Source organism: Orbicella faveolata, unplaced genomic scaffold (assembly GCF_042242905.1).
Source record: "Orbicella faveolata isolate gen_17 unplaced genomic scaffold, um_ofav_v1 contig_47, whole genome shotgun sequence".
NCBI classification, from domain to species: Eukaryota; Metazoa; Cnidaria; class Anthozoa; order Scleractinia; family Merulinidae; genus Orbicella; species Orbicella faveolata.
In genome coordinates, this window is record NW_028301577.1 from 13,467,389 (window position 1) to 13,492,865 (window position 25,477).

Sequence of the window (25,477 nt, forward strand, 5' to 3'; positions counted from 1 at the left end):
GGCGACGACGCCATTTTCGAAAATTTTGTGCATTTGCGCGCTTCTTTCGCCGTGACGTCATAATGGCCATGATCATAGGGTCAGCCAAATCTGACGTGTTCACCTCTCCCTCCTGTTGCGGACCTACTTTTCTTTTTCTTTTGATCGAATTGGTTGCAGCCGCTGATTGTTTGTATTGGTGGCGCACTTTTGAAAGCATGTGAGCCGAACTCAACATGGCTTCTCGCCATGTCGATGTTAACGAACGCCGGCTTCGGCCAGTTTATGGTATTAGGTTTTCTTTACTGCACTTAGAAAAGTCATAATTTTAACCAAGAATGATTATTTGATTGTGTTTATGCTGTATTCGTAGATGCTTTGGATAGCATGAACAACAAACTGGCCATCCAACTTGCAGATAAAATTCTGAAGAAGCAAAAGGATTTACATTGTGCCAAGGTAACTACAGACTGTAGAAATCGTGGATAGCGATAATTTAACACTAGCAAAACACCTGATTAGTTAGACGATACATTCAATACTTTGCACGACATGCAGGCTTTGAAAGGACTGGCTTTATTGCGATCAGGGAAGACTGCAGATAGTGAGACATTGATGGAGGAAATAAGGGGAGCTCAGCCAGCCGATGATCCTACACTTCAAGCAATGACAATCTGCTACAGAGAGATGCAAAAACGTAAGGCTTCCACAACAGTGTTTTTTATCTATTTAGTTATCTATTAACATACCCGGTATCTTTTGATGTACCCCTCTATAAACGGATTACAGCAAAGGTCACTAGCACTTTCTTGAACTTGTTTGTAGGTTTACCTTTAATCGTTAATCTTTGTCTTGTAAATGAGATAGTCCAAAGAAAATGGTCTGTACCTTGTTATCACCCTGTTTAGAGACTGATTGGAGAGCAAGCTTGTCAATGACTCTTGGACAAGTTTAGTACCACCCTACATCAATGTACTGGGTAAAATATGTCACTTCCCCAGTTTTGCTAAATCTTTTAGGGTAATAAAATTAGCCAGGGTGTCAATTTACCCAGTTAATTTTCAATGGGTCAGATTTCCAGGCAGTAAGTTTCATGAGAGAAAACATGAACAAAAGAGAGATGTTGATGTTGTGTGCCCTCATTTTATATATTCATTGTGATGAGTAGTTTTTGGGGCCGTCCGATTCAGTGATTGGTAGGTTTATCTGAGAGAACTGATTGTTGTCTTTTTTTCTAGCTGAGATGATTCCTTGTGTTTATGAGATGGCATTAAAACAGAACCCAAACAATGAAGAATTGTACTCACATCTTTTCATGGCATATGTCAGGATAGGAAATTACAAAAAGCAGCAACAGGTGAGCTATTAATGAAAATAGGTACTGGAATATACCTCACACAGGTGTTTTCAAGGCTGTACATTAACTAGACACATAAACTGTTAGTGGGTAACTACCAGTAACGTTTGTCATGTGAACTTGACAATCTGGCTTATGACCTAGGGGATGGGGAGGGGGGTCACTTGTTCCATGTCTGGGTGTAGGGCTGTCCCACGTAGAACGACACCCTTAATTCTCAATTAATAAATCCAGATTTTTGGCTGAATTTAGATATGGTAAATGTATAATAGCTTCTTTTTGGTATGCTTTGGCTTCATTTAGTCATGGGTGTTTTGGCTTGACTGTGACCTCTCTTCAAAAATATGAACCATGGCTTGACCAAGCTATCCTGATATGCCAACAAAGCATGCCAAAAAGATACAATTAGGTTAAAGACATGTAAATATTTTACACAAAACTAACAACTGTCTTAAAACCTTGTACTCAGAAATTCATAGGTGCCGAAATATATTATTTTGAAATACTTTATTATTGTCTTTGTAGGCTGCAATGAATCTTTACAAACTATTTTCCAAGAATCCTTATTACTTCTGGGCTGTTATGAGTATTGTGATGCAGGTATTAGTTATAATTGTTGTGCTTATCATATGTATTGAGACTACTTTAGACCATTACGGCATTTTGCGAAAAATGGCAAATTTCATGTAATGTTTCTAAACAACAAGGCTTTAGCTTTCTTATTCTGTAGCTATTTACAAATCCCTCCTAACTTAAATAATTATTGTTCCATGGTATGTTGTTGAAATATCATTAAACGTTTTTTGAGAAACAATACTTTGTAGTATAATGTAGGAGTTCTTAGCAAATCTGGCCCCTGACTGTTATTATTACTTCTGTAAGAAGACATTGCTTGTCCAATGGGCTAACCTGTTACCCCCCCCCCCCTCCCCCCCCTACCCTAAACAACAAGGCAAAGAAAAAGCAGTACATGTAAGTATTGCAATGGGTAATCAACTTTGTGAGCAGCACATCATTTATCAGAGAGAGCTTGCACAGAAAAAATTTACATCCTTCAATTAGATCTATATCTTTATAGCTCCACATAATGTTCTGTCCTTTGCAAGGATATTTGAATTCTTGGAAGTCATTCATGTTTTTTAGTTGTGATAACTTTTGTAGAAGCTATGTAAAGTATATTTAGGTATGATGGTTGGTCATGACTGCCAAAGAGACAATTTTTACTGCATCAACTACTAGGAAGGAATGTAACAGGTAGTCTTATTTAATTTGTTGTAGGCTCTGGTGGCCAGTGATAAGAATCTGGGAAAAACCATGCTTCTTCCTTTGGCAGAAAAAATGGTTGAAAAGTTTGTGAACGAAAGTAAAATTGATGCAGAGGCAGGTACAGTCAAGACTGGAATTTTTTTGGCTAAACTTTCTTTAAACCAATTCTACAGATGTTTTATTGTGCTACACAAAAGGAGAACATATTAATCATAATTTTGTCCTGTGTCTTGCCTATGTAAGCAGTTGGTAGAAACCTTTTTTCTACTGCAAGGACACCAAATCCCCTACCCCCCTCTCCTTGACCACTGCTCACTTCTTGTAGGGAATGATGAACTATTCTCAGTTTGTGCTACTAAGCTGGCTTAAGGTCTGAAGCCTTGAGCCTAAAAAAAAAACTTTTCTTCTACTGTACGATGCCAGAAAACAAAGGACAAAGTATGCAAGCAGTTTGGTTAGCAGAAAATGCGTTAATTTGATTCATACCTATCCAATTTATAACTCTTGCTGAGCAAAGCAATGAGGTTTCCTATAGAATTAGAGCACAATTTATTGAATACAAAAAGTGTACTGTGATGTGTGTGGTATGATCTTGATTTCATGTGCTGACATAATTTGCAGAATGTTTTGCCTTGTAAGATTTAGTACAGTGTATACTGACTGAACCACACACTATACATACCTGAGAGTATCTACAGTTTCATTAGCTGTTTGTGGTTTCATACCATGCAGTATGACTACCAAGTAAATAATTAGTTGTGGTTCAGTTTTTCCCTTGGTACAGTTTGGTAATTAATATTTCATTTGTTCTGGTGTATGATAATATATCATTGTGTAAATATATGAAACAAAGAAAAATACCAATTTGTACCAAGTGTATATATAATTCATTGAACCACAATATACTTACCTGTACTAGTTTAGTAGTGTAAAACGGCTGATCTTTTGGTACAGTCAACTCTCTATAATAACACCTATAAGATGGACATCTGTATAAGACAGACACCTGGTCTTGGTCCTTGAAGCTTTTCAGTCATTTTCGTGGTAGCTAAACTTGCTACAGTGTATAAGACAGACACTTCTCTAAGATGGCCAATGGAGACTGGAAAATTGTCAATGGGCACTTGAGAAGTTCTTTTTTTGGTGAAAAATGTTGCAAAATGAAATTGTAGGTGGTGAATGTCACAGCACTTTGGGGAAGCAAAATTTGTATTACATAGCCAAATAAATGAGTCCCTGTCACATTACCTTAACTCTATATAAGCTGGACACCTCTCTAAGACAAACAATTGGAACCAGTCTTGATGGTGTCCATGATCGTAGTGAGAGTTGACTTTATCTGATGAAAGTCAAACTTGGCATAGCTGACATTTTGCAATATTTATTTAGCAAATGTGAGAGTTTAACCTTACCAGGACCATCAGTTTTAGAAGTTCCTGTTCCAGAGCTTGTCTTTTTGTGATATCCTGGAGGCAGAGGTCCTTACAGCTCTGTGCATGTTTTTGTATTTCAGAAGTTCGTCTGTATTTAATGATTTTAGAAAAGCTAGAGCATTATGAGAAGGCTCTTGGTGTTCTTAGAAGTAATTTAGCTGGTAAGCATTCATGTTTGTATATGAGACATGTTTCTTGTCAATTTCATCTCTTTCAGTATTAACACTGGAATGTGGAAATGCAAACAAACCTTTCCTTTACTTTCACAGTGAAATTAATTAGTTACATGGATGAGAAAGAGGAGAAAGAAGCAGTTTATTTATCAAAACTCTGCAGATGGCATGAAGCAAATTTGGCACTGAAGAAACTAATTTGGAAGAGGTACATTTGCCTCTAGTAATTAATCATATATGAAAACTCTGCTTGTGTTGCATCTGTTCATTTTGCAAACCCTTTTACTTATTTTTGATACATTCGGAACTGCATGTGTTTTATTTTTGTTTTGTTTTTTTGTCAGGCCAGACCAGTGGTCATACTACCAGTCATACTTCACCTCGGCTTTTGCACTGATTAAACAAGGCTGTACACCTGACAAGGAGTCAGAGTAGGTGTTGTTAGCAGGCATCCTTATTACATGTACATGTTGTGGTTCATTTTATTCTTGATACAATTTAGTATTTTCCTTTGTTCTGTTATATGGTGATATATTATTCTGTATGTATGAAACAAAGAAAAATACCAAATTGTACAACGATAAAATTGAACTAAAACCTGTATACATGCATGTAATGCTGATGACTACCTTGGTTTGATTTAAATTACAAAAATATTTAATTCTCTTAATTGCTGTAACAATAGCTTAAATTATGAGATAATGGTATAAATTTTAAATCAACTTGTTATAAGTTCTCTGAAAGTTTGTGAAGCTGTCCATGGCAACCCTGCGAGTGGGAATGTTCAGGAATCCTCACAGTGATTTAGTCCTGGTAATACTTGGAAGTCCTCCAATAAATGCACTCAGCCATGTCTCAATAAAAATGCAGGAAACATTAACATGTATATCCATTAAATTCGCTCAATGTTATGACAAAAATATATACAAGGCTAAAAAATGGTTAAAGAAGTAGAAACCAAATGTTTTCGACATAATTTCATCTTCAGGACGAAAAAAAAAACCCTCTGAAGATGACATTATGATGAAAATATATACCATTTTACCTTTTTTAAAATGTTTTTGTCATTAACATGTATGTTTATGCAATCATTTAGTTGTGTCAGAAATATAGCTCTAACACAAATATAACACTTTTGATGGTTAACCAATAACCAAACAACAATACAGTGAAATGCTTGGAGTTGTGGAGGTATGCTAATTTTGAGCATATTCCTGCAAGCCTCCCTTGGTTTTCTGCAGTTTCTGCTTAAAATGCTTTTGACTGTAAGTATTGTAAAGTTATCCATCAAATGGACTTCAGGTATTTTTTCTGAGGCAATGTCATGTTCTTCTCTTGCAGAGAACTTCCTGACTATTCTGTGGAAATGATAAATGAATTCTTAGTGTCTGTTACTGAATTTGAAAAGTCAAAAGACAAAAGAGCATGTAGAGGACCATTTTTAGCACAATTAGAACTGGACAAACTTTGTAGAGAAGAATGTATGTACTCTGATACCAGACAAAGTAAGTTATCATATTCGAATTCTGTGTTTCTTATTATTAACCCTTAATATCGATTTTAATAATGCTTGTTAACTTAGTAGTACTTTATGTGGTTGCACATATATTTTTTTTTATTTGAAATAAGTTGATACTTAACTTAGTTTATTTTAAAATGGCTAGGTCACGCAATTTTAGGCAATTTCAGCACTGATCAAATGGTCATAGAATCAACTAAAATATCACAAAAACAGCTCAAAACTATAGAAGATCTTAAACAAAACACAGGAAAGCGAAGAAGAGACATGGATGGACAAACTGGAGAGCATTAAAATGGATTGCATTTGGGTAAATTTGAAAAACTTCGGCCCACCTTTTTTCAAATTTATATCAGTTTAGTGTATCAAAATGTCATTTACACAGCTGGAATATCATTCTCAGTTGTTGTGGCCGTGATTTTGCAAATGAAAGACTCTTGCTCTGCCAATTTGACGTTTAGAGCTCATAATTAACAAAATTAAACAAAATTTACCTAAAATAGCGTGACCTAGCCCCTTTAATGTTCAGTTTATCCATAGTTGAACTTCCCTGGAAATAATGTAATGTTATACAGTGGAAACCCGATTTAATGAAGTCATTGGAGACCGGCCAAATTTGTTCATTAAATCGAGGGTTCGTTATATCAAAAACCTCGATATAACGAATTTGAGGGGCAACGACCAAAATGTTCGTTATATCGAGGTCATAATTAATGACTGATTTGTAACACAGGTGACTTTTGTCACGCAATTCAATGCAATTTTCATCACCCAGAAGTGCTACGTTTTGAGATGCAATATTCATTAAGTATGGTAGCTTTCAGTATCAATTATTTTCACTTTTGAGCAGATGCGCAGCTTTTTGTTTGCAAAAGAGCGACACTTTCAGAGTAGCGATTTAAAAATGTTGCACGATAGAGGTTATACAGAAAATTGTCTATGTAAACAAGGAAACATTGTAATTCGTTATATCGAGGTAGATTTTATGTTTTGGGCTTCCGGATTATGTTCGTTATATTGGCCGGGACATAGAATATCGTTCATTATATCGAGGACTTCATTAAATAGAGGTTCGTTAAATCGAGGTTCCACTATAGCAATAAATTTGCTGGTTACAGATCTCTTGAGGTTAATCTTCTATTTCATGAGAATACAAATTCATTAATGCTGATTGGGGAAATAATATTCACAGCTTTTATGTGTTTTGTCATTTTATTTTCAGATCCCAGTTCCCCTGTAGATTTATTAATAGAATATTTTAAACGGTTTGGAGACAAGCTCTGTTGTTTTTGGGATCTTGAACCTTATTTGTACCTAAATCTTCAAGAAACATCAGCGAGAGAGAAGGTAATGGGATGTTCATGGAACAGTTATAGTTCACATCACTTACAGTGTAGCTTGAATCAATAGCCACTGGTCTAGTTACATTTACTTGCTGTAAGTTTGTGAATTTACTAGCCTTCTTTATATTACACTCAATCTAAGTACTGGGAGGGACATGGTACTAATCAAAGGAAGATAAGATATTTCAGGAAAGAGTACTAATCATTAAGGCATACTCACTTGCTTAATTACTGTTCAACGTGCCAACTCCAGCCTTCTGTTTCTGGGTTAGTAGAAATGATCAGATGTCTATATGTGGTTTGGCTTTTTGTTGGCTGATGGGTAGCAAATTGAGAATATGGTCTGCCATGCTGCTTTCCATTGTATAGTACAGTGTATGTCGTAACATAATGGGGACTAGAGAGGTTTTAGAGTGAGAATTGGTGATCAACAATTTTCTGACATCAGTGTAGAATACTCAGATTGAGTGAAAGCAGAACTTTGAATTCCATGATATCACAATCACCAGTAACATGGAACAAAAGATTCAAAAGACAGTAAAAATCAAACCCATACTGAAGCACATGGACTACACTTTTTTTGTTTATCAGATTAATCTGCAGAGACATGTAATTGTGAAGTGTATCGGAAGGCTTCAATTAATTAACATCATATCAGAATGCTCTTGAAACTAATACTGTACGTCTTACCAGTTATGATGAATTTTGCTTTGTTTGCTTGTTTCAGTTTGTTGAAGTGTTAAAGACTACCCTGCCCTCTGTTAGTGACGAAGAGTCAGAATCATCTCATGTATGTTGTACTACCTACACTTTGCCAGAAATGGCAGTTGACATTATATGTCCGGGCCTGGTTGACGTAAAATATCATTTGTTGTTATTGTCAGGTGTGGTGGGAGGGGGTGGAGGGGTAATGTTATCAGCCTTATCCTTTGGATTTTGATTATAACACTTAACCCACCCTTGATTATTCTGGATATGATGTGAAACTCCTTTCAGTCATAATATTATTTTTTATGACCTTCATGAAATAAGTTATGGAAAAACAAAATTAATGGAGTATAAATTGACAACAAGAGCCACCATATTCATGAATCAGGTGTGTGCATTTCTGAAAGCTCTGTAGTTTTCCATTAATGTGATAACAAACCGAGAGATGTTTGAATATAAAGAGTAACCTGTAATTGCTTAAGTTTTGCTAAATACTGAGCACTGATTTGTTTAATACTGTTTGTTTTGTACAGGGTTCAGTTTTATCTTCATTTGGGGCCCAGATTTTTTTTTTACAAATCTTACCATTTAGTCATCTTGTTAAAAATAATCTCATCTTTATTCTTTACAGATTAAACTTATGCTGAGAAAGCTAAATATGGAGCAGATTTCAAGACATTTAGGATTCCATAGTTGTCTGTCCTCTGATGAAAAGATTGCTCTTTCAAAGGAATATATGAAGCAGCATGGAGATGGTTTGGTTTATGGTCAGTAAGCACCTTGCGGGGTTATGCCAACAGCCCAATACATTTGGCTGCATAAGTGAAACATTCTCTAGATATATTAATTTATGGATTGTCTTTATCCCAGGTCAAAACCTGTCACCAACTGAACTTCAGTACAGTGATGGTTTCGCACAATTAGCCACCCATCTTTTGTTAGAAGTAAACTGCGACACAGGTGATGTTACTTTGTGATGGCAATCTGTCAAGTACTTTTACCATTATGAACAGTAATGATAACCTTTGATTGCAGGAAGAACAGATGTGAACTGGTACCTTCTGATCATGTTAGAGAGTGCTTTAAAGGCAAGTCCTTCCAACCATCACTTCAAGCTGTTGTTGATGAAGGTGTATTGCTCAATGGGTAAGTTTTCTCTTTTTTGGCAAACAATGCAGTGATGTTTGTTCAGGTTTTTTTTACAATCAGATATTTCTTTTAGGGGGTTCTTTAAACTAATATATAGATTTAGCCAAGCCTAAAAGCAGAGCTCCTGGGCGAGATTGTTCAAAACCCGATTAAGATAACCCAGGTTAAGTGAAAATTTTGATCTGAATTTTGTGGTTTTGCAGTGAGGTTTTCTCTATATTGTTTGACCTTCTGTTTTGAGTTTGAATAATCTCAAAATACACAAAACAAAAGGAGTGAAAAACATTTGTATACAAGAAATATTTATACTTCTCTTAACTTAAATCCTGGGTTAGCATTAACTGGCTTCCGAACAACTGGGCCCCGTTTACAACAAGTTAACCTGGCATGAGCCCGCCATCCAATAGGAAACTAGCACTTGGTCAGCGGCAGTGACCTCAATGAGCTCTAAGCTTGAGCCCACGATATGGTCACATGATACTGGTCAGCGGATACCAAGTTTTGACAGGTGTCAATTGACCATAACATAGATGTTCAATATCAAAGAAAGAGGCTATAAATCAAGGCTGTATATGTACATTGTATGTTTCTGTCAACCTTTTAGCTGGAGTATGGCTACCATCTTGTGCGACTATGTCATCGTCGTCGTCATGCATACACACCCACGAACAATACCGCTAGCCATGATAACCATGCAAAAATCTATTCATGGGTTTCCTTTTCTTTCCTATATGGGTATGGGGCTCTGCTTGGCGGCCCTTTGGGCCGCCAGAGCTCCACTATAATGTAAGAGAGTGTTGCAGTTATTTCTCAGTGATCAAAATGATTGATTTCAACATTATGATACTAATTTGGAGTAAAAGATATGTGTATTTTGTGTGTTCAGAATGCTGTAAATTTGATTTTTCAGGGATACACAAAAACACAATTAAGTGTTTATCTGTGATGAAACTGAAATATGTCGCATGTACTGTAGTTGAGTGCTTACTGCTTATTTTGTCATTGTCTTCATTGCCATTAAATTTAAACAATGCTAGTGGTGTAACATCTTTATCAGAAATAGTAGATTATAAATATTGTATTTCTTTTGGTACATATTCTATTTACATAAACTCTGGAAAATTGTAGCAAAAATATGTCAGACACTGTTTCAAATTACAGTGCTCAGTGGCAGCTTCTAAGAAAAGAAGGGAAATTGTGCAAATTCCTTTGAGTAGCTACTTCTGAATAAAGGGAATAAAGAGAAAAAAGTTTTAAAAAGCTTACCACTCTTGTTGAGGTGTCCTTGCTGTAAAATTAGTGACTTCCTTTCCAGCGATGAACCAAATCCAACTCCAATCTTGTTTGTCAAGATGTGGACAAATAGAGCTTCCCTGAGGAAAGACTTTGAGTCAGTTGTATACGTAATAGCAGTGCTATATATGTACCTGTGTTTCTGGAGTCTCCTTGACAAGATTTTATATCTTCTCTGTATTCCAGGTGCCTTAAGTCCCTGTTTAGCACTGTATGATGGATTAGAGGTCAAACACATTGAACAGGATGTTATAGGGTAAGCATTGAAACACAACAATCAGACCAATGCGATTAATTATTTGCGTGTATTTCCTCCCATGTTGCAGCTGTAAAAGTAGATTATTCCTTTTTTGATGCAATGCTGTGTCATTATGAAGCTTATTATGGGGCTTTCAAGAAAAACAAATTGCTGATTTGAACTTTTTCTTCTTTTTCAGGTATACTGTGACACGGTATGTTGAAGCTCTAGGTCATTTTGAGGCAGCTTCATCGGTGTACTTGAACACATTGAAATTCTTCTATGGAAATCAAAAAAATGTAAGTTGTCATACAAACCTTTACATTATTCTTATGTACAGTGATTGTTACTCTAAATTCCTGACACAGCCAAAACTTGGGAATATCTAATATTTTGAGGATATCTGTCAAGGAGAGAGTTTTCAAATTTTGTTTTTTATGTTTGCTTACTATAAACAGTCGATGATCATGTGGTTGGTTCTTTTTAGACACCAGAGCATATCATAGCTGCATACAAATATGGATCATTTGAAAAGGTCAGGTAACATTGTTAATGTTGGGTAATGTTCTTACTGCATATAGTCATGTAAACAATGAATTCCCTGATCTAATTGATGCTTTGGCTGCGGTAGCTGATAACTCCAAAGGATTTGGTCATTACCCAGTGGGGAGGGGGGGGGGGTGGGTACTCCCTTATATGGGTTATATAGGTATGTGCTGCCCCAAAGGGTAGGGTTTTTCAGCCGTTTTGGTCATAAATAGGTTATCAATTTTGGCCATTTTAGGGTATGATTTTTGCACTCTGCTTTTGAATTAGGTATGTTTCTTAGACGAAGCTACTTTTTCATCATTATCAATAAGACCTTAAACAAAAGCCCTTCATGACTTATGTTTAGGGCAACTTTGTCAGCTGCAATGGTCATTAATAGGGTATCAAAGTTTTGGTCAGGTCATAAATAGGGTAGCAAAGTAGGGAGATTTTGGTCATAAATAGGGTAAGGGTTTTGGGAAGTGGGCCGCACACCACCACCCAACTTTTCTGGAAGTACCCCCACCCCCCATCTTGGTAACATGTGGAGCTACAGTAGCCTTATGATAAGTGCAATTTTTATATCAATATATAATATTAAATTGATTTTAGTACCTTGTGTTTAACAGATCCCTGAATTCATTGATCTAAAAAGAAGGCTTGATCTCTCTCTACATTTCGCTACTGTGAATTATGAAAACATGCTTCTTGAAGTTTTCCTTAAGGCAAACAGGTAATCTATGCATTTGTTTGTTTATCTATTTGTTTCCAATTTTAGCTTAGCAATTTCTCTTTTAAATATGCAAGACGCCATCATTACAAACCATTTTTTTTTTGTTAGTCTTTCAGATGCTCAAAGTCATTTCACAGAAAATAATCTCCTGGACAAGTGCTCTGTAACAAGTAATTTTTTGTTCTTATTTTATTTTTGTTGTCAACGACTTCCTCCTATGTGTACGTCCGTACCTCACATGTGGTTCATGACTTGGGGTACCAAAAGAGGTCTCATCATAAAGTTACTGGTGCTGACATGCAATTGTTCACACCCTTTCACTTGTCAACATGCAGGTGGCTGCTATTTTTAGCAGTTATAATTGCACAAGATTGCTTTGATAAGTTAGTTTCAAGCAGTGATGTACAAAATAAGAAAGTAAATAAGTAGAGATCTCTCAAATGTGTGAGGCAATAAAATCAATAGGTTGATATTTTAATTGCTAGATCAAAACTGTTATTCCTGCATTACCTAAGACAGAAGGGCAAGTGGAGACAGAGAGATAGCAAAACTAGTGAGACAATCTCAGATAGTGCAGAGTGCAATTGATAGCTCTGGTACAGTAGTCCCATAAGTACTCACCCCTGCTCAGTTCACTTCCAGTTTGTGTCTACCTTGGTAGTCTGCTACGGCTTTTCCCCTTTGCAGTGTGTATGTTTCAAGGTTGTATTTTCATTCAAGGTCCAAAAATTACACACAAATTAATTACTACTGGTGTTTCACGTTGATTTTCGTTCATTTTAAATTCAATAATACGCTGAAGCAGCAAACGTGACAATTTAGCTCTTCACGCCAACTTTGTAACTTGATACTTTTGTTTTCCTCACAAAGGCATGTAATATAAAACCTTGTTTTCTCCAAAACATACGGAAGATGTCCTTGTCTTTTGGAGATAAATGAAAGAAAGTTAAATATCTGATGTAGTGATGAAGAAATGGAACAGAAACGATGTTGTTTTACTAAAAATGCAAATTTTTACCGATGAACAAGAACTAATTTAATTATCAGATAGTCACGAAATACCACTTTCTTTTTCTGTTGCCACCTTTGTTGTTAACAATAAAACAAGTCAAAATTAACACACAACAATATTGATGGCTGAGAAGCATTTCAACGAAAAGTATTGAAGATAAACAGTGCTACTTGGCTGATATGAATGAGTCTCCTCAAAGACTGATAAAATTGATTTGCGCTTTCATTAGGTGCCACAGTGTCTGCAGCAATATTTGAGCATTTTCCTGGTTTCTTTTGTTACAAATTTACAATTTGCGGAGTATTAAAGCCACTAACTTGGGCACTTTTTGGTCTCTCTTACAGACACAATTAAGGCAAGAAATAAACAAGCAGCTAAGGAGAAGCAATACATTTGAACCCTGACAAGCACACTATTGTAGATTGAAAACAGCAGATGATATTTGTTGAACCGACCTGTGTGTAATTCTAAAAGCTACGCAGCCACAGTAGCGTTTCAGTTTTGCAATAAAAAGGGACAATTGGCGCTACCTGAAAAATAACTGCTGTCCTTGGTCACATGACCTGATATATAAAATACCGCGTGGAAAGATAGTGTATAACACTAACGATGCTAGAACGCATGCGTCTTACATGTTGACCTCTACCATAAGGAAAACCACTCAACATTTGTGCGTGATTCCGTACACAATGTATCCTTCACCTAATATAGAAGCCATGAAGGCTAACTAATTTACACATGCGTTTAGGGCAAATTAGTTTTGTTCTAAGGAGAATGGTACCACAAGGAGAGCAAGGGGTTACCTGAAACAAATATATAGCTTTGCGATGTCCAAAGCTAAGTGACGGCGATGGAATGTGTTTTACGTAGAGTACACATGTACCTTTCCCACCCTACCCCAACTACTTCCTTGCCTCTAGACTAATTAATTAATTGAAATTAATTAATTAAACAAACATTAAAGTTTACACCTTAGTGCCATAGCGCCATAGGGCCATAGCGCCATAGTGCCTTATTTTCTTAGCGGCAGGCAGCTCTCACAACCATCCCAATAGTGCACTCTGCACTAAAAAGGGGTCTTAAAATGAAAATCTCAATTTGAGTATTATTTTGTACATTACTGCTTGAAACTTAAAACATTTGAACTGACTTGTACAGAAGTATAATGTCTAATTACTGGAATTACACGTATATAGTGAGAAAATGATTTTCATACATTATGTAATACATTTTTAATTTATATGTTTGATTTGTAGAATACTGGATGAAAGACTTAAAGGACAACAGGGATCTGAGAATTCTTCAAACATGGGATGCTCCAGAAAGGTTGGTTTTAAATACAGTCTGTCCACTCTACCACTATTCTATTTGTTGTTATCCTGTGAAACATGGCTTAAAATGATGACTTCCTTTCCGGTGATGAACCAAATCCAACTCCTATCTTGCTTTGTAAAGCTGAGGATAAATAGAGCTTTACTGAGGAAAGGCTTCAGTCAGTTTTCTTTCAAAATGGCAGTCTTTAATAACACTCTTTGGTGTATTATTACTCTTCTTACCCTAGCTGGCAGGGGTTGCCCTCGAATTGAATTGATAATTTCTTGTGTTGTTAAAAGTGGGCATTGCTGTGATGTACACTAACTTAGTAAGCAAGTGATGTTTTGCTGTTTCCAATCTTGATTGGGGAGATATGGTGACCTAATAATACAACCCTTTCTTCAGTTGTAGCAGGAACGATTTGTGTTGTGACTGTAATTATGTGTAATACAATGTAGATACAGATTAATTTGTTTGCTTTGCAGGCAGCTGTCAAAAGATCAAGAATCAAAGTGTGTAGAGCAAGAAGTGAGTTGTATCTCTTCCATTTGCCTGTTTTCCTGTCATTTAATAATGATATTGTTAACTTGATAAAGCATGATTATAAAACTTTTTGTTCATTTTCTGCTCAAGGTATTTGCATGCACGTGGGATTGAACCCAGTCTTGTGGCACTTCAGGCTATTTTATTCACTCTACACATTCTCGTCCAAGCCTTTGTATTCATACTGCATTTATTCTTATCCTCGCATTACAGCATAAGACCAAGTTAATTTAAACTCAGTCTAACAAGCTTTTAATTATCCCACTGAGCAATTTATAATGGTTTCCCTTGAAATATTTTTTCCACCTGAATTACAATCTCCCAAACCAATCTCAAATGAAGAGCAAAGTCCAGCTCTGACACCCATGACTTCCTGTTCTCTTTGCATTCTGCTAATAATTTGATATTTATCTGATATTTATCTAGGTTCTGTGGTTGAGATTGCGGTTCCTTGTCCTTAGAGCCCTGGCTATGGCTGTCCCCTTGGTACCCAAACCTCTATCAAATATGCAAACCATGAACAATGGAGAAGCTGTCCCTGAGTTTCCTTTGGAAGGTGTGGTCAATGAATTAAAAGAGATTTTACGGGAAGTTGATTTGCATCCAGGAACAAGAGCAAAGGTAAGAAAAAGAAAGGCAGTATAGAAACAGTGACTTACATTGTCAAGACTCTTGTAAGTGGCCCATGCCAGGTGACTTATACTGCCAAAGTTTACACCAGTTTGTAGTATCAAGTGATTAGGAGTAATTTCATCATAGGGTCACATCACAGGTCCCTGCTACAATGTAGTGCCCATTTACACACCTGGCTGGTTAGCTGTTAGAGTTAAGAGTCTTGCCCAGGAACACAACCGATGAATGTTGCCAGGTCTTGAACCTGGACCATTGAATGTGCCGTCCAGTGTGCTCACCATAAGGTCACTGTGTCTCCCATTGAGTTCATGGAACAACATGAAATGTTTGCCATGCAAACTATATAAAAACATGTGAGAAGGAGAATGGCCATTTCAAGGGATCAGAATAATTTGTTATTATGTTTGGAGTAATTTGTATTTACTTTTAATAACAGACATACGTGATAAAAAATTTACACACCTGGCTGGTTAGCTGTTGGAGTTAAGAGTCTTGCCCAGGAACACAGTCATCAAGACCTTGTTAACGTCTGAGTTTAAAAATTTTAAGTAGTTTTTTTGTAATCTAATGATGATTGTAAACACTTGGTATCATTGGTCAATGACATTTTAAGCAATTTTTTGGTTGAGCTTCTTTCAATTTCCGCTTTTCTATAATATAATTTCTATACAGCTGCCATTTCTGGGTCCACCATGCTCAAGGCTGCCAGGCTTTTTAGATGGTCAACATGGAGCTGTGCTGGTTGCCATGCTAACTGTGTGCCATGAGTGTCATCATCTGCATTATGCTCCACAAGGTGGGCTAATTAATTGGCAATTCAGATATTGAGGTTGATAAGCACATCTCTGCTTAAGCATCAATAGGCAAAAAAGATCACAAAGGGAAGCCCTTTTTGCTCGTCAGGGCCGTGTTGTTCGGAAGCCAGTTAAAGTTAACCCAGGATTAAAAGTTAACAGAAGCATTAATTTCTGTTGTGTAAAAGTGTCACTGCTTATGTATAGTGTACTTTAAGATTCTTCAGACTCAAAACTAAAGAACAAACCATTTAAACAGAAAACCTCACTGAAAAGTGACAAAACTGAAATTAAATCCTTGCCAATCCTTGGTTAGCTTAATCAGGCTTTAAAGAACCCGGCCCAGTGATGTAGTTTCACTATTATAGTTCTTATTTTCACTGAAGGATGTGGCTTTTCAATACAATGTAGAATGAGCTTACTGTATTATGTACACCTGCTAAATTCGAACATCTCATTTTTACAGTGGCTTTTGTCAGTTTTGTATATCTTTTTTTAAATCAACATGCCTAATACAGGTAACTTGTGAATGTAGGCACTTCTATGGTGACTGTTGCTTATGAGATAGATAAGGTTGTGTCTGTTAACAGGTTTGATAGACTTTCTCAGTCCTTCACGATAGTAGGTAGTCCCATAATTCATGCTCAAGTTTTGAGCATTGCAGACATTGTCAGCTTTCCAAGTTCGGCTTTCTTTGGAGCTCCACTTGTGGCAAGTCTAAGGATCTAACTGCCGTAATTAGTTTGAATTGTATGATATCTTTAAAGTAAATGTCAACAGAACCCTTTTTTCAAGGCAGCGTTGTTCCAGTGATGTCCTCAATCCATCTCCTAGTGTTCACTATGAGGAAATATTTCAAATTTACTGAGGAATATAACTGCCTTGAAAACAAGTAAATAAACACAACAAGATTCCTATAGTTGACATACGTGTATATAATGGTTGCCAGTTGTAGAATTATTAGTGTTAGAGTAGAGGTGGTTTCTTTGGACAAGTTTAATTATTAGGTTACCTTTTCTAAAGTGTTATCTGATCTGTGATTCTCTTATCATGTCTCATGCCAATCTTGTCCCAAGAATCTCCAATACACCAATAATTTTTACAGTTCTGTGAAATGTAACTGAGCCTATGTATGAAAGAGAAGTTTTGCTTGACCTTGTGATGATAAAGATTGATAACTAGTTAGCAGATTGCCCTCTCACCCCTGGCTCTCACCTTACCTGAGGGCAATGATTCAGCGAAGGATTAAGCAAAGGTCCACTTGTGGCAAGTCTAGATAAAAAGATAATTTACGTTGGAATAGTAGTAGGGCTTGTATCATAACAAAGTCAACTCTGGCCTTGAACTTGTGATCACTAAAAGGTTTTATCATGCACCTGATTAGCGAGCACAAGGAGTTCTGGGAACAAGATGTGCATGTATTTTTACTTTGATGGCAAGGTTCCTGTTAATGTCTTTGTTACTGCACCTACACAAAAAAAAAAATGGTCGTGACTAGACTTTTATCCATGATCCCTAGGGAGTAATTGGCCAGATATTTTTCTTTGCCATGCCACTTGATCGGTCACATGTAGCCACTGCTGCCTCGCTGCGCTGTCCTTTGTTTCTCTGTGGCTCTACACCAGGTCTCTTCAGGTCTTCCAGGTCTTTTCGTTTCTTCTGGACCAGTTTTATGCCATCTTGGGATGTTGGTTGGCATTCACTCTGAGCATGTGGCCAATGAACCTAAAAAAGGGGTGAAGGGACTGAAATGAAAAATGTCCAGTTGTGCTTATTACAGTGCATTGAACTGAGGTTATTGGTGTGGTAATACGTTTAATTTCTTATGGTTTTCTCCTGAACATGGCATTTCCATCTAACTCGTACTGTAGTGTGTTTGTAAATCATTACTTTAAATGTTACAAATCAGCCTTTTTATATTAAGGGATCTATCTATCAACCATATGTCTATCATATTTCTGTACTGTAATACAGCTTAAAAGTCATTATGTAGGGTATTCAATCCAACCTCCAGTGGTAGTTAATGACTATTTACTCTTATTTTCGTCAACTCAACCAACAGATGCCAGTTCTAAAGATCGTTGGAAAAGTATTCAAGAGAATCTGGAAAAAGTGACAGGAATTTTAATAGGTAATTTTCTATGTGGAGCATTTCAGACGCAGCTTGGATATTGCACAAAAAGTTTTATCCAATAACTGTATCCTACATGCATTATCTTGCCACTGACTTTCTAAATCCACCTCTAAGTTACTTTCATGAGGAAATCATAAGTGACTGTGGAAAGACTGCAGGAATTGAGACTGAAATGCGCAATAAAGTTTCTGTTGAATAGACTGTAACATTTGACAGTTGTTCAATGTTTTCCAGGTTGTAATGCAGAGTGTTTGAGCAAACTTACAACAGGCAGCGGAGAGAAGACAATGTTTAATGGTCAAGTGCTAGAACCTTTGGTTCTCTTGGTGGAGGTAATTAACATTATGCCGCTGCCTTGGGCGCTATTAACAAGTGTAAATGAGTGTGGTGAAGGTAAAATGAATTAACAAATTATCATAGCAGTGAAGAAAATGTGAACAATGTGAATTATAGCATTAAGATTCTTTAACTGATATTGAACTGAAATAGAAGGAAATGAGTTGACTTGTTATGGGCTATTCAGCACCAGCTATATACACTGTAGTGCATTACTTTGAAGTTGTCCGTACTTTACGTTCAAGGGGAGGGTAACAATGATACTTCATGAGGGACTGGGCTTCATAATGATATGGCATTTTTTCTGTTTTTGTTTTGTTTGTCATAGATGACATTTATTTATAAGCATAAACAGTGACATCCCATCTGTGCAGAACTGAATAACTTCATACGGGTAACAACATCATTTAGATAAGGTGATCGTCGTATTAGCATTGTGTGCTCAAGAATTAAAAAAAGAACTCTACAAATAATCGATGGACCCTCATTTGCATTACTCGTAACTAGCTATCGCAATTCATCTCTGGGTTTGGTACAAATTCGTATGTACATTTTTTTTTTTTTTTTTTTTTTGCAGAGCTACTGTTCTGTCATTCTGTTAGCATCTGTATGTTGCAGCTTTCTACAAAAGCTGGCAGGCAGCAAAAAAGCTAAGAAGAAGAAACCTGGCTCCGCTAAAACTGTGAGTACAAAACGCGTATCCAATTAACCAGTGGATGGCCTGTTCCATTACTCTATTTTGTTTTGCTTCTGTTTTGCTTTGGCAATTTGGATGGTAATAATAATATAAGAATTAGTAAAGTAATGCTGCTGCATCTCATTGCCACACTACATTAACAATATTTATATCATTACTGGTCAGTTGCTTGTTAAAGCATTTAACAAGAAATATAAGGAGCAACGTTATTTGACATTTCGATGTATCCAACATCATTATCAAGAATAAAAATCGTTGAATGTCAAAGTTGTTAAAAGAGTTGGATATCATCGAATCGAGTCCGATTGCACGTTCAATGATGGTTTGAGATTTTGTATAAACAAAATTTCGTGAATAAGGCAGTCTAGTTTATTCCGGCACTTTTTGAGGACCGAATAATTGTCCGCGATAGTTGGTTTGTCGACTCCATGTTTCATATGTTTGCCAATCGAAGGTCTGGAGCTTGTGTATTCGATAATGCGTTGGTAGAGGTGTCGGTTGGTAAAACCGACATAGTTCATGTCGCATAGACCACATTTAAAATGATGTATCACGCATTGTTCGCTTATAATCTTCGGTTTTGGCTCTCGAGTCTTGAGGATGTTGCCGACCTTCTTACTACTGAAGACTGGATGTAGAGAGACACCGACTTTAGAAGTAAGATTTTGTAGCTGTCTCCTTGTGTGTCCCGTAGTTTTCTGGTCAATGAAAGGAAGCGAAAGCATGACCATTGGCAACAACAATATTGGTAATAAATGGGTTAGTGGTGGCATCAATCAGCGTTGAAGGATAATGAAGGTTTGAGAAAGTCAACTTCAATGTCTCACATTCATCAGTGAAGATTTTCCAATTCGATGACAGTCTGTGAGCCCTATTTAGCACAGTTTTGACGAGGCCCTCGTTGTAGCGTCGGTTGACATGGCTGTCAAAATAAAGAAGAAGGCCGGTGTTCGTTGGCTTCTTATAGACGCTTGTTTCCAGTTTGGTTCCACTTTTGATGATGTTCATACCGAGGAAGGGTACTTTGTTGTTACTCGCTAATTCCATGGTGATGCTTCGAGATGCTGCGGGATGCATCGAGTTGAGAACGTCAAAGAAGGCACACGCTTCTGTGATGCTCGGCATAATCGCGGAAGTGTCGTCGACGTGACGCTTGTAAAAACTGGGAATTTCGCCTTCCACTTGGAGTTTTTCTTTCTAATGAATACATGAAAGTGTTGGCAAGAAGAGACCCCAGAGGGGACCCCATGGCGACGCCATCAGTTTGCTCGTATAGTTCGCCGTCGAACTGGCTCTTTACAGACACTTCTAGGAGCTCAACAAGGTCTTCTTTGTCGAGTTGAAGATCGTAAGTTCTGTTAAACCAGTTATCGTGGAAAGCCTTGTGGGCCAAGATCTGGATGGCTTCACTGACGGGGACGTTTGTAAAGAGTGCTGTAACATCATGTGAAACAAGGACATCATCCTCATTGACAAGCCTACGTTGAGTTTCACTGGCAAATTGGAAGATATCATTCACCGTGTGATCATTTGTTGATAGTGGTTTAAGCTTTTCGTCGAGCCACTTAGCAAGATGGAAATGATAGGTTCCGGTGGCAGACAGGATCGGTCGCATGGATAGGACTGCCTTGAGGGTCTTCGGTAGGCCATATAGGTGTGCTAGTCTAGAACCTTTTGGTGAGAGGGAGTCTGCAGTCTGTTTTGGTAGGATCTTGTTGACAACAGCGGTCAATTGCCGCTCCTTTGCGAGAAGGGGATGGTAATGTTTTGGTTTGCGGCCTCTGGTCTTTGGGCGTTCCAGATTGCAAGGAACAAATTTGGTCACGTCATTGATATGATAGACGCTTCCTTTAGTTTTCCTTTAGTAGCTGTGTGTAATCAGATTTAGCCATAATTACATCACCGTCACCTTTATCTGGCTTCGTCACTACGATGTCGTCTTCGAAGAATCTTGAGTTGGTTTAAGGCGCGAAGGAGAGCCTTTGAAGGGGCGGTAGGTTTCCTCTCGATGTAGTTTAGCGCTATGGAGCGTGGTGTAGCGGAGGCTAATTCTTTGTTGCTATCACTCAAATGAGGTTCAAGCTTCCAATACGCCTCTTCAAAGCTGCCCTTGACATCTATAGCTGAGACTCTCTGCGGAAGGGAAAATTTCAACCCTCGGTAGATGATCAGCTTTTGGAAGAACGATAATTCGTAGGATGAGATGTTATGTAGGTGTCGATCAACCTCCAGTTGTTTGGATAGAAGACGAGATATCTTCTTTGTGTGTTTTTTCATCATTTGGTCGTACTCTCGTTTACGAGGAGTCGTGATCAATTTTAAGATGCACATACATTGAAAAGTGGAACATTTTTGGAGGATTTCATTGTTGATTTCTCTGATTTGCGACCGGTGGTTGTTAAGGTCGGACAGCCTGTGTTTTAGCTCTTCTGCTAAAACATCCTTCTGGAAGCGCTTAGATGGATTCTTCCACTAGTTACATCTTGTTTTTGTCAACTCTTGCGAAGGTCGGTTTTAAACCGAAGTTCTGACTCAGAAGTAGAAATTCGATTGAACCTTCGGCTCTCACAAGATCTCAAACCATCATTGAACGTGCAATCGGACTCGATTCGCGCGAATTTACCATTAGCATAATTATCACGCACACAGGAATGCCACCTAATGATATTCATAACTCAACTCTTTTAATAACTTTGACATTCAACGATTTTTATTCTTGATAATGACGTTGGATACATCGAAATGTCAAATAACGTTGCTCCTTATATTTCTTGTTAAATGCTTTAACAAGCAACTGACCAGTAATGATATAAATGTTATTAATGTAGTGTGGCAATGAGATGCAGCAGTATTACTTTACTACTGTTAATTTATAGAGATCTGTAGAATCAAATTTAATGACTGTTACTTTGAATACAATATACCAAAAATGAGATACGCTTTCATCACAATTCCAATCACCAAGAAGAAAGTCGGAAATCTAAGGGCTGGCAGCAGAGTAGTTTTGACAGGCTTCAAGGTGTTTGGACGAGGTTTTCATATATCTTTTCAGTTGAAGCAAGTACTAGGGAGAAAACCTGGAAATAAATCGCGAATTCTATGCTAGTTAAAATCCGATGTACAAACCATGATCATGGTTATGATTTGCTTTTGTTAGACGACTAATTATTTCTAAGTACATAAGGTTTTGTGGATGTCATACTCTGAACGGCATTGGTGTGGTTTACGCTGCATAAGCCTTTCTGAGACCTCGTTAACGATAATGTTCAGAATAAATTTTATTGAGAAAGTTTGGATAACAAAGGTCTAGAAAGTGGATCTTTCTGTGCGTGCTGGTCACAAATGAATCCCTTGTTTTACCTTTGTATCTTGTAGCATCTTGTATTTTATTTCTTTTGTTTTACTTCATCTGTGACCGGTACCAAGCGAAGGAGACAGAAAGTCAACGTTCCAGATTGCGTGGCATAAAATACCATGCCTGTGAAAAAATTCGTTTAAAAAAATGTTTTGTCTTAATCAGAATGAAGAGATTGTGCCATTCAAAGATTTCCTAACAACACTGAGGAGCTCAGTTACTGCTGTCCATTCAGCTCTGGAAGAAGTCAACGTTGCTCAGTTGTCAGATGAGCTACTGGAACTAAATCTAGTTGAACTAGACAACGAGGTAAATGATTGTGGGAAAAAAAATTTAAGTAATGAAAAATGAAAATAAAGGATTCTGGTTTGAAGTTACATGTAGTAGCTGTTGAATTGTCTAGTTCAAGAGCTTACTGCGATGATGATAAAATTGATAGAGAGCGTTAATTTTGCCTTTGCTCTGTTGACAAGCATGTATAAGTGATAAGAGTTCTGAAGAGTTAAACCATGCCTCCATTCTTTTAAGAAGCCCATCTTGTAATAATATTCGACACATAATGGTGAACACACTCGAGCACTTGTTACAACAGACGATAGCTTTATCAAAATGAGATATTCATCCTCTATAACGCTTTGAGCTACCACACCGGATTCAGAAAATTACGAAGGGGTTCATTGTAACACAGAAGAACATAAGTTGGTACTTCACTGAATAAGCGACTGTTATTGTTTGTTCTTTAGACTAAGTCTTCCATTGTGTCGGAGATTTGGGAGAAACTGCAGACCAGCTACAAGCAGTCAGTAAAAGAGATCTCTGAACTATTACATCACAAAGTTGCATTTGCCAAGTCTCTTCAAATCTAGCAGTGAAGAATAAAACAAGGCAATGCGTGGAATGATCAGAGTGTACGTCAAGCAGCTGGGAAATTTTGGGAGAAGAAGAACCTTTTTTTCTCATTTGTATTACAACCCGCACAATTGAGCTTCAAGGGCTTGTGCTTATTTGAACAAAACAGTACAATAAGAAGCAGAGGTGGTGCTGTTGGGTGAAAGAAAAAAAGGATGGTTAATTGATGAAAGCTTTGGCTTTAATCGGTAGTTGCTTTTAGAATGAAAATAGCGAAGAAGGTGGTAGTTTCTTGTTTTAAGTTTGGTTAATTGGAATGTCCACAAACATGTACAGCAACAAACGAAATGAAGAAGACGACGAAGAAGAAAATTACAAAAGGGTTTGGGAGTGAAAGCAGTGTCAGAAGAAAACGGTCCCTACTTTTGAGGTTAGGTGCTATAAGGTGGACAATCAAAGTACTGTCGATAAGGTTGCTAACATGGTCCATGATCATCAGGGGTACTGTGATATAACGGTCAGCACATTGTTAGTGAGGCTGGCAGGTCAAGTGCAGCCAATGGTCTCTCTCGTGTTGCGTTTGTAGGCCACTTACCATACTCTCACAGTACAAACAATAAACCTCCACCAAGGCTACCACATGCTTACCTGGCGGAAGGTTGAAATCGACCGATTTAAAGCCTTCAAAGAATGCACGGTGAGTGCGTCATGGCCGAGAAATAAGTCGATGTGGTAGTCAGGAAGACAAGTGGTCATTCCGCACCTCTCTCTCGTCGTTGCAATATTTTGTCAATTTAGCAAATATATTGCAAATAAATAAGCATGCCATAAAATCAGAGCTTCAAATTTGTTTTCATGCTTCTGTAATGTGGGAATAATTACGTAGGATATAAGGGCTTAAAGAAACATTTGGGGTTCAAATTTAGCACTCGGACGTTATTTACTATTTTTTAAAAATTATTTGTTTTCATAATGGCACAGTACTTTAATTAGACGACATTTGTCTACGAAAGTAACACTTAACATGCATTTAGCTTCACTTGCTTCAAACATGGCCAGTAGAAGGTAACAAAGGACAACTGTGAGTTGCACTACGATTATGAACTGAGACTTCTTACTCTTGTATCCACCTATATTCAACCAGCTCTAACCTTGACTTTTTTATACAAATCTTTTTAATCGATGCTTCATGAAATTTTGGTGGATTTTGTGGTAATAATGTAAGTTGTGTTAATTCCATGGAGCATTTATTTCAACACCGGTAATTAGGTGGTACTTTATATGCAACACGGTGTCTTTTGTGCTGCCCCGAAGTCGGAATTCTACCCAAACTTATAGGCAAGTAAAAAAGATTTCAACAAAAGTTTTCTTGCTTGTTATATTTATTGCTTCATTTGATTTTTCACTCGGTTTAATTTGCTCCTCCCTCCGATGTCAAGCTGTCTGTTGCTATTTTCACTGTTGTTTTCCAGTCCTGTTATCATCACAGAAAGTTTGTGTGTTATTGCCATCAGTTTTCATTGTCCTGAGTATAATCTCTCATTGCATTCATTTCTATTATTTGGGAATAATTCCTTACCTTCTGCGTTAGTTTATTAGCACGTTGTACTAGACAAAGCATTACTGGTAATCTCCTGGAAGTAATTATAAGGGAATGAGTTTTTTACACCAAGTGTTATTCAATATGTTATTTTGACTAAACATCAAAAGAATTATTTTATTGGCTCACTCAGTGTGGTATTGCAATAGAAAGAAGTGAAAATTAAATTTAAAATACTTAGGTTGTACATATGAAATAAATGTCTTGCGCTTGCCTTAGTTTTTATTTTGGAATGAAATTCTTGAACAAAAGACAAACATGATAGAAATCAGAAGATATTTTTAAGTCATGATGTGTTGTTTTTAAGACTACTTGTTCATCACTAAAGATTCACAACTAAAATGTATTTCAAAGCATTAGTTAAGTAGTGTACCCTTAATTAACAATGTGATATTAAGAAATAACGAAGTACAAGGGGAATAAAATTTCATATTGTCTTTTATTATATGGCCGTGACTCACCAGGACGAAGACTAACAAAATCACGAATAT

The 25,477-nt window shown here is 37.1% G+C and overlaps 1 protein-coding gene across 2 annotated transcripts; it reads left to right on the top strand.

Annotated features, from left to right (window-relative positions):
- The first annotated feature begins 98 nt into the window (after positions 1–98).
- Positions 99–25,431, top strand: LOC110054298 (N-alpha-acetyltransferase 25, NatB auxiliary subunit-like). Of its 2 annotated transcripts, XM_020760681.2 has the most exons (29): positions 99–267; positions 353–438; positions 538–676; positions 1,218–1,336; positions 1,862–1,936; positions 2,615–2,720; positions 4,116–4,196; positions 4,305–4,416; positions 4,553–4,639; positions 5,550–5,713; positions 6,950–7,074; positions 7,798–7,860; positions 8,410–8,545; positions 8,649–8,738; positions 8,814–8,924; positions 10,407–10,476; positions 10,658–10,757; positions 10,946–10,993; positions 11,616–11,719; positions 11,828–11,889; positions 13,988–14,057; positions 14,531–14,573; positions 15,015–15,209; positions 15,894–16,017; positions 18,078–18,146; positions 18,384–18,481; positions 19,063–19,167; positions 22,703–22,846; positions 23,281–25,431. In XM_020760681.2, exons 1-29 carry the CDS (start codon positions 216–218, stop codon positions 23,401–23,403), a joined length of 2,901 nt encoding a protein of 966 aa, XP_020616340.1. In that variant the 5' UTR covers positions 99–215; the 3' UTR covers positions 23,404–25,431. The 2 variants fall into 2 exon arrangements, with proteins under 2 accessions (XP_020616340.1, XP_020616341.1); XM_020760682.2 differs by lacking the exon at positions 99–267 and having other exon boundaries at positions 569–676.
- Positions 25,432–25,477: the final 46 nt, after the last annotated feature.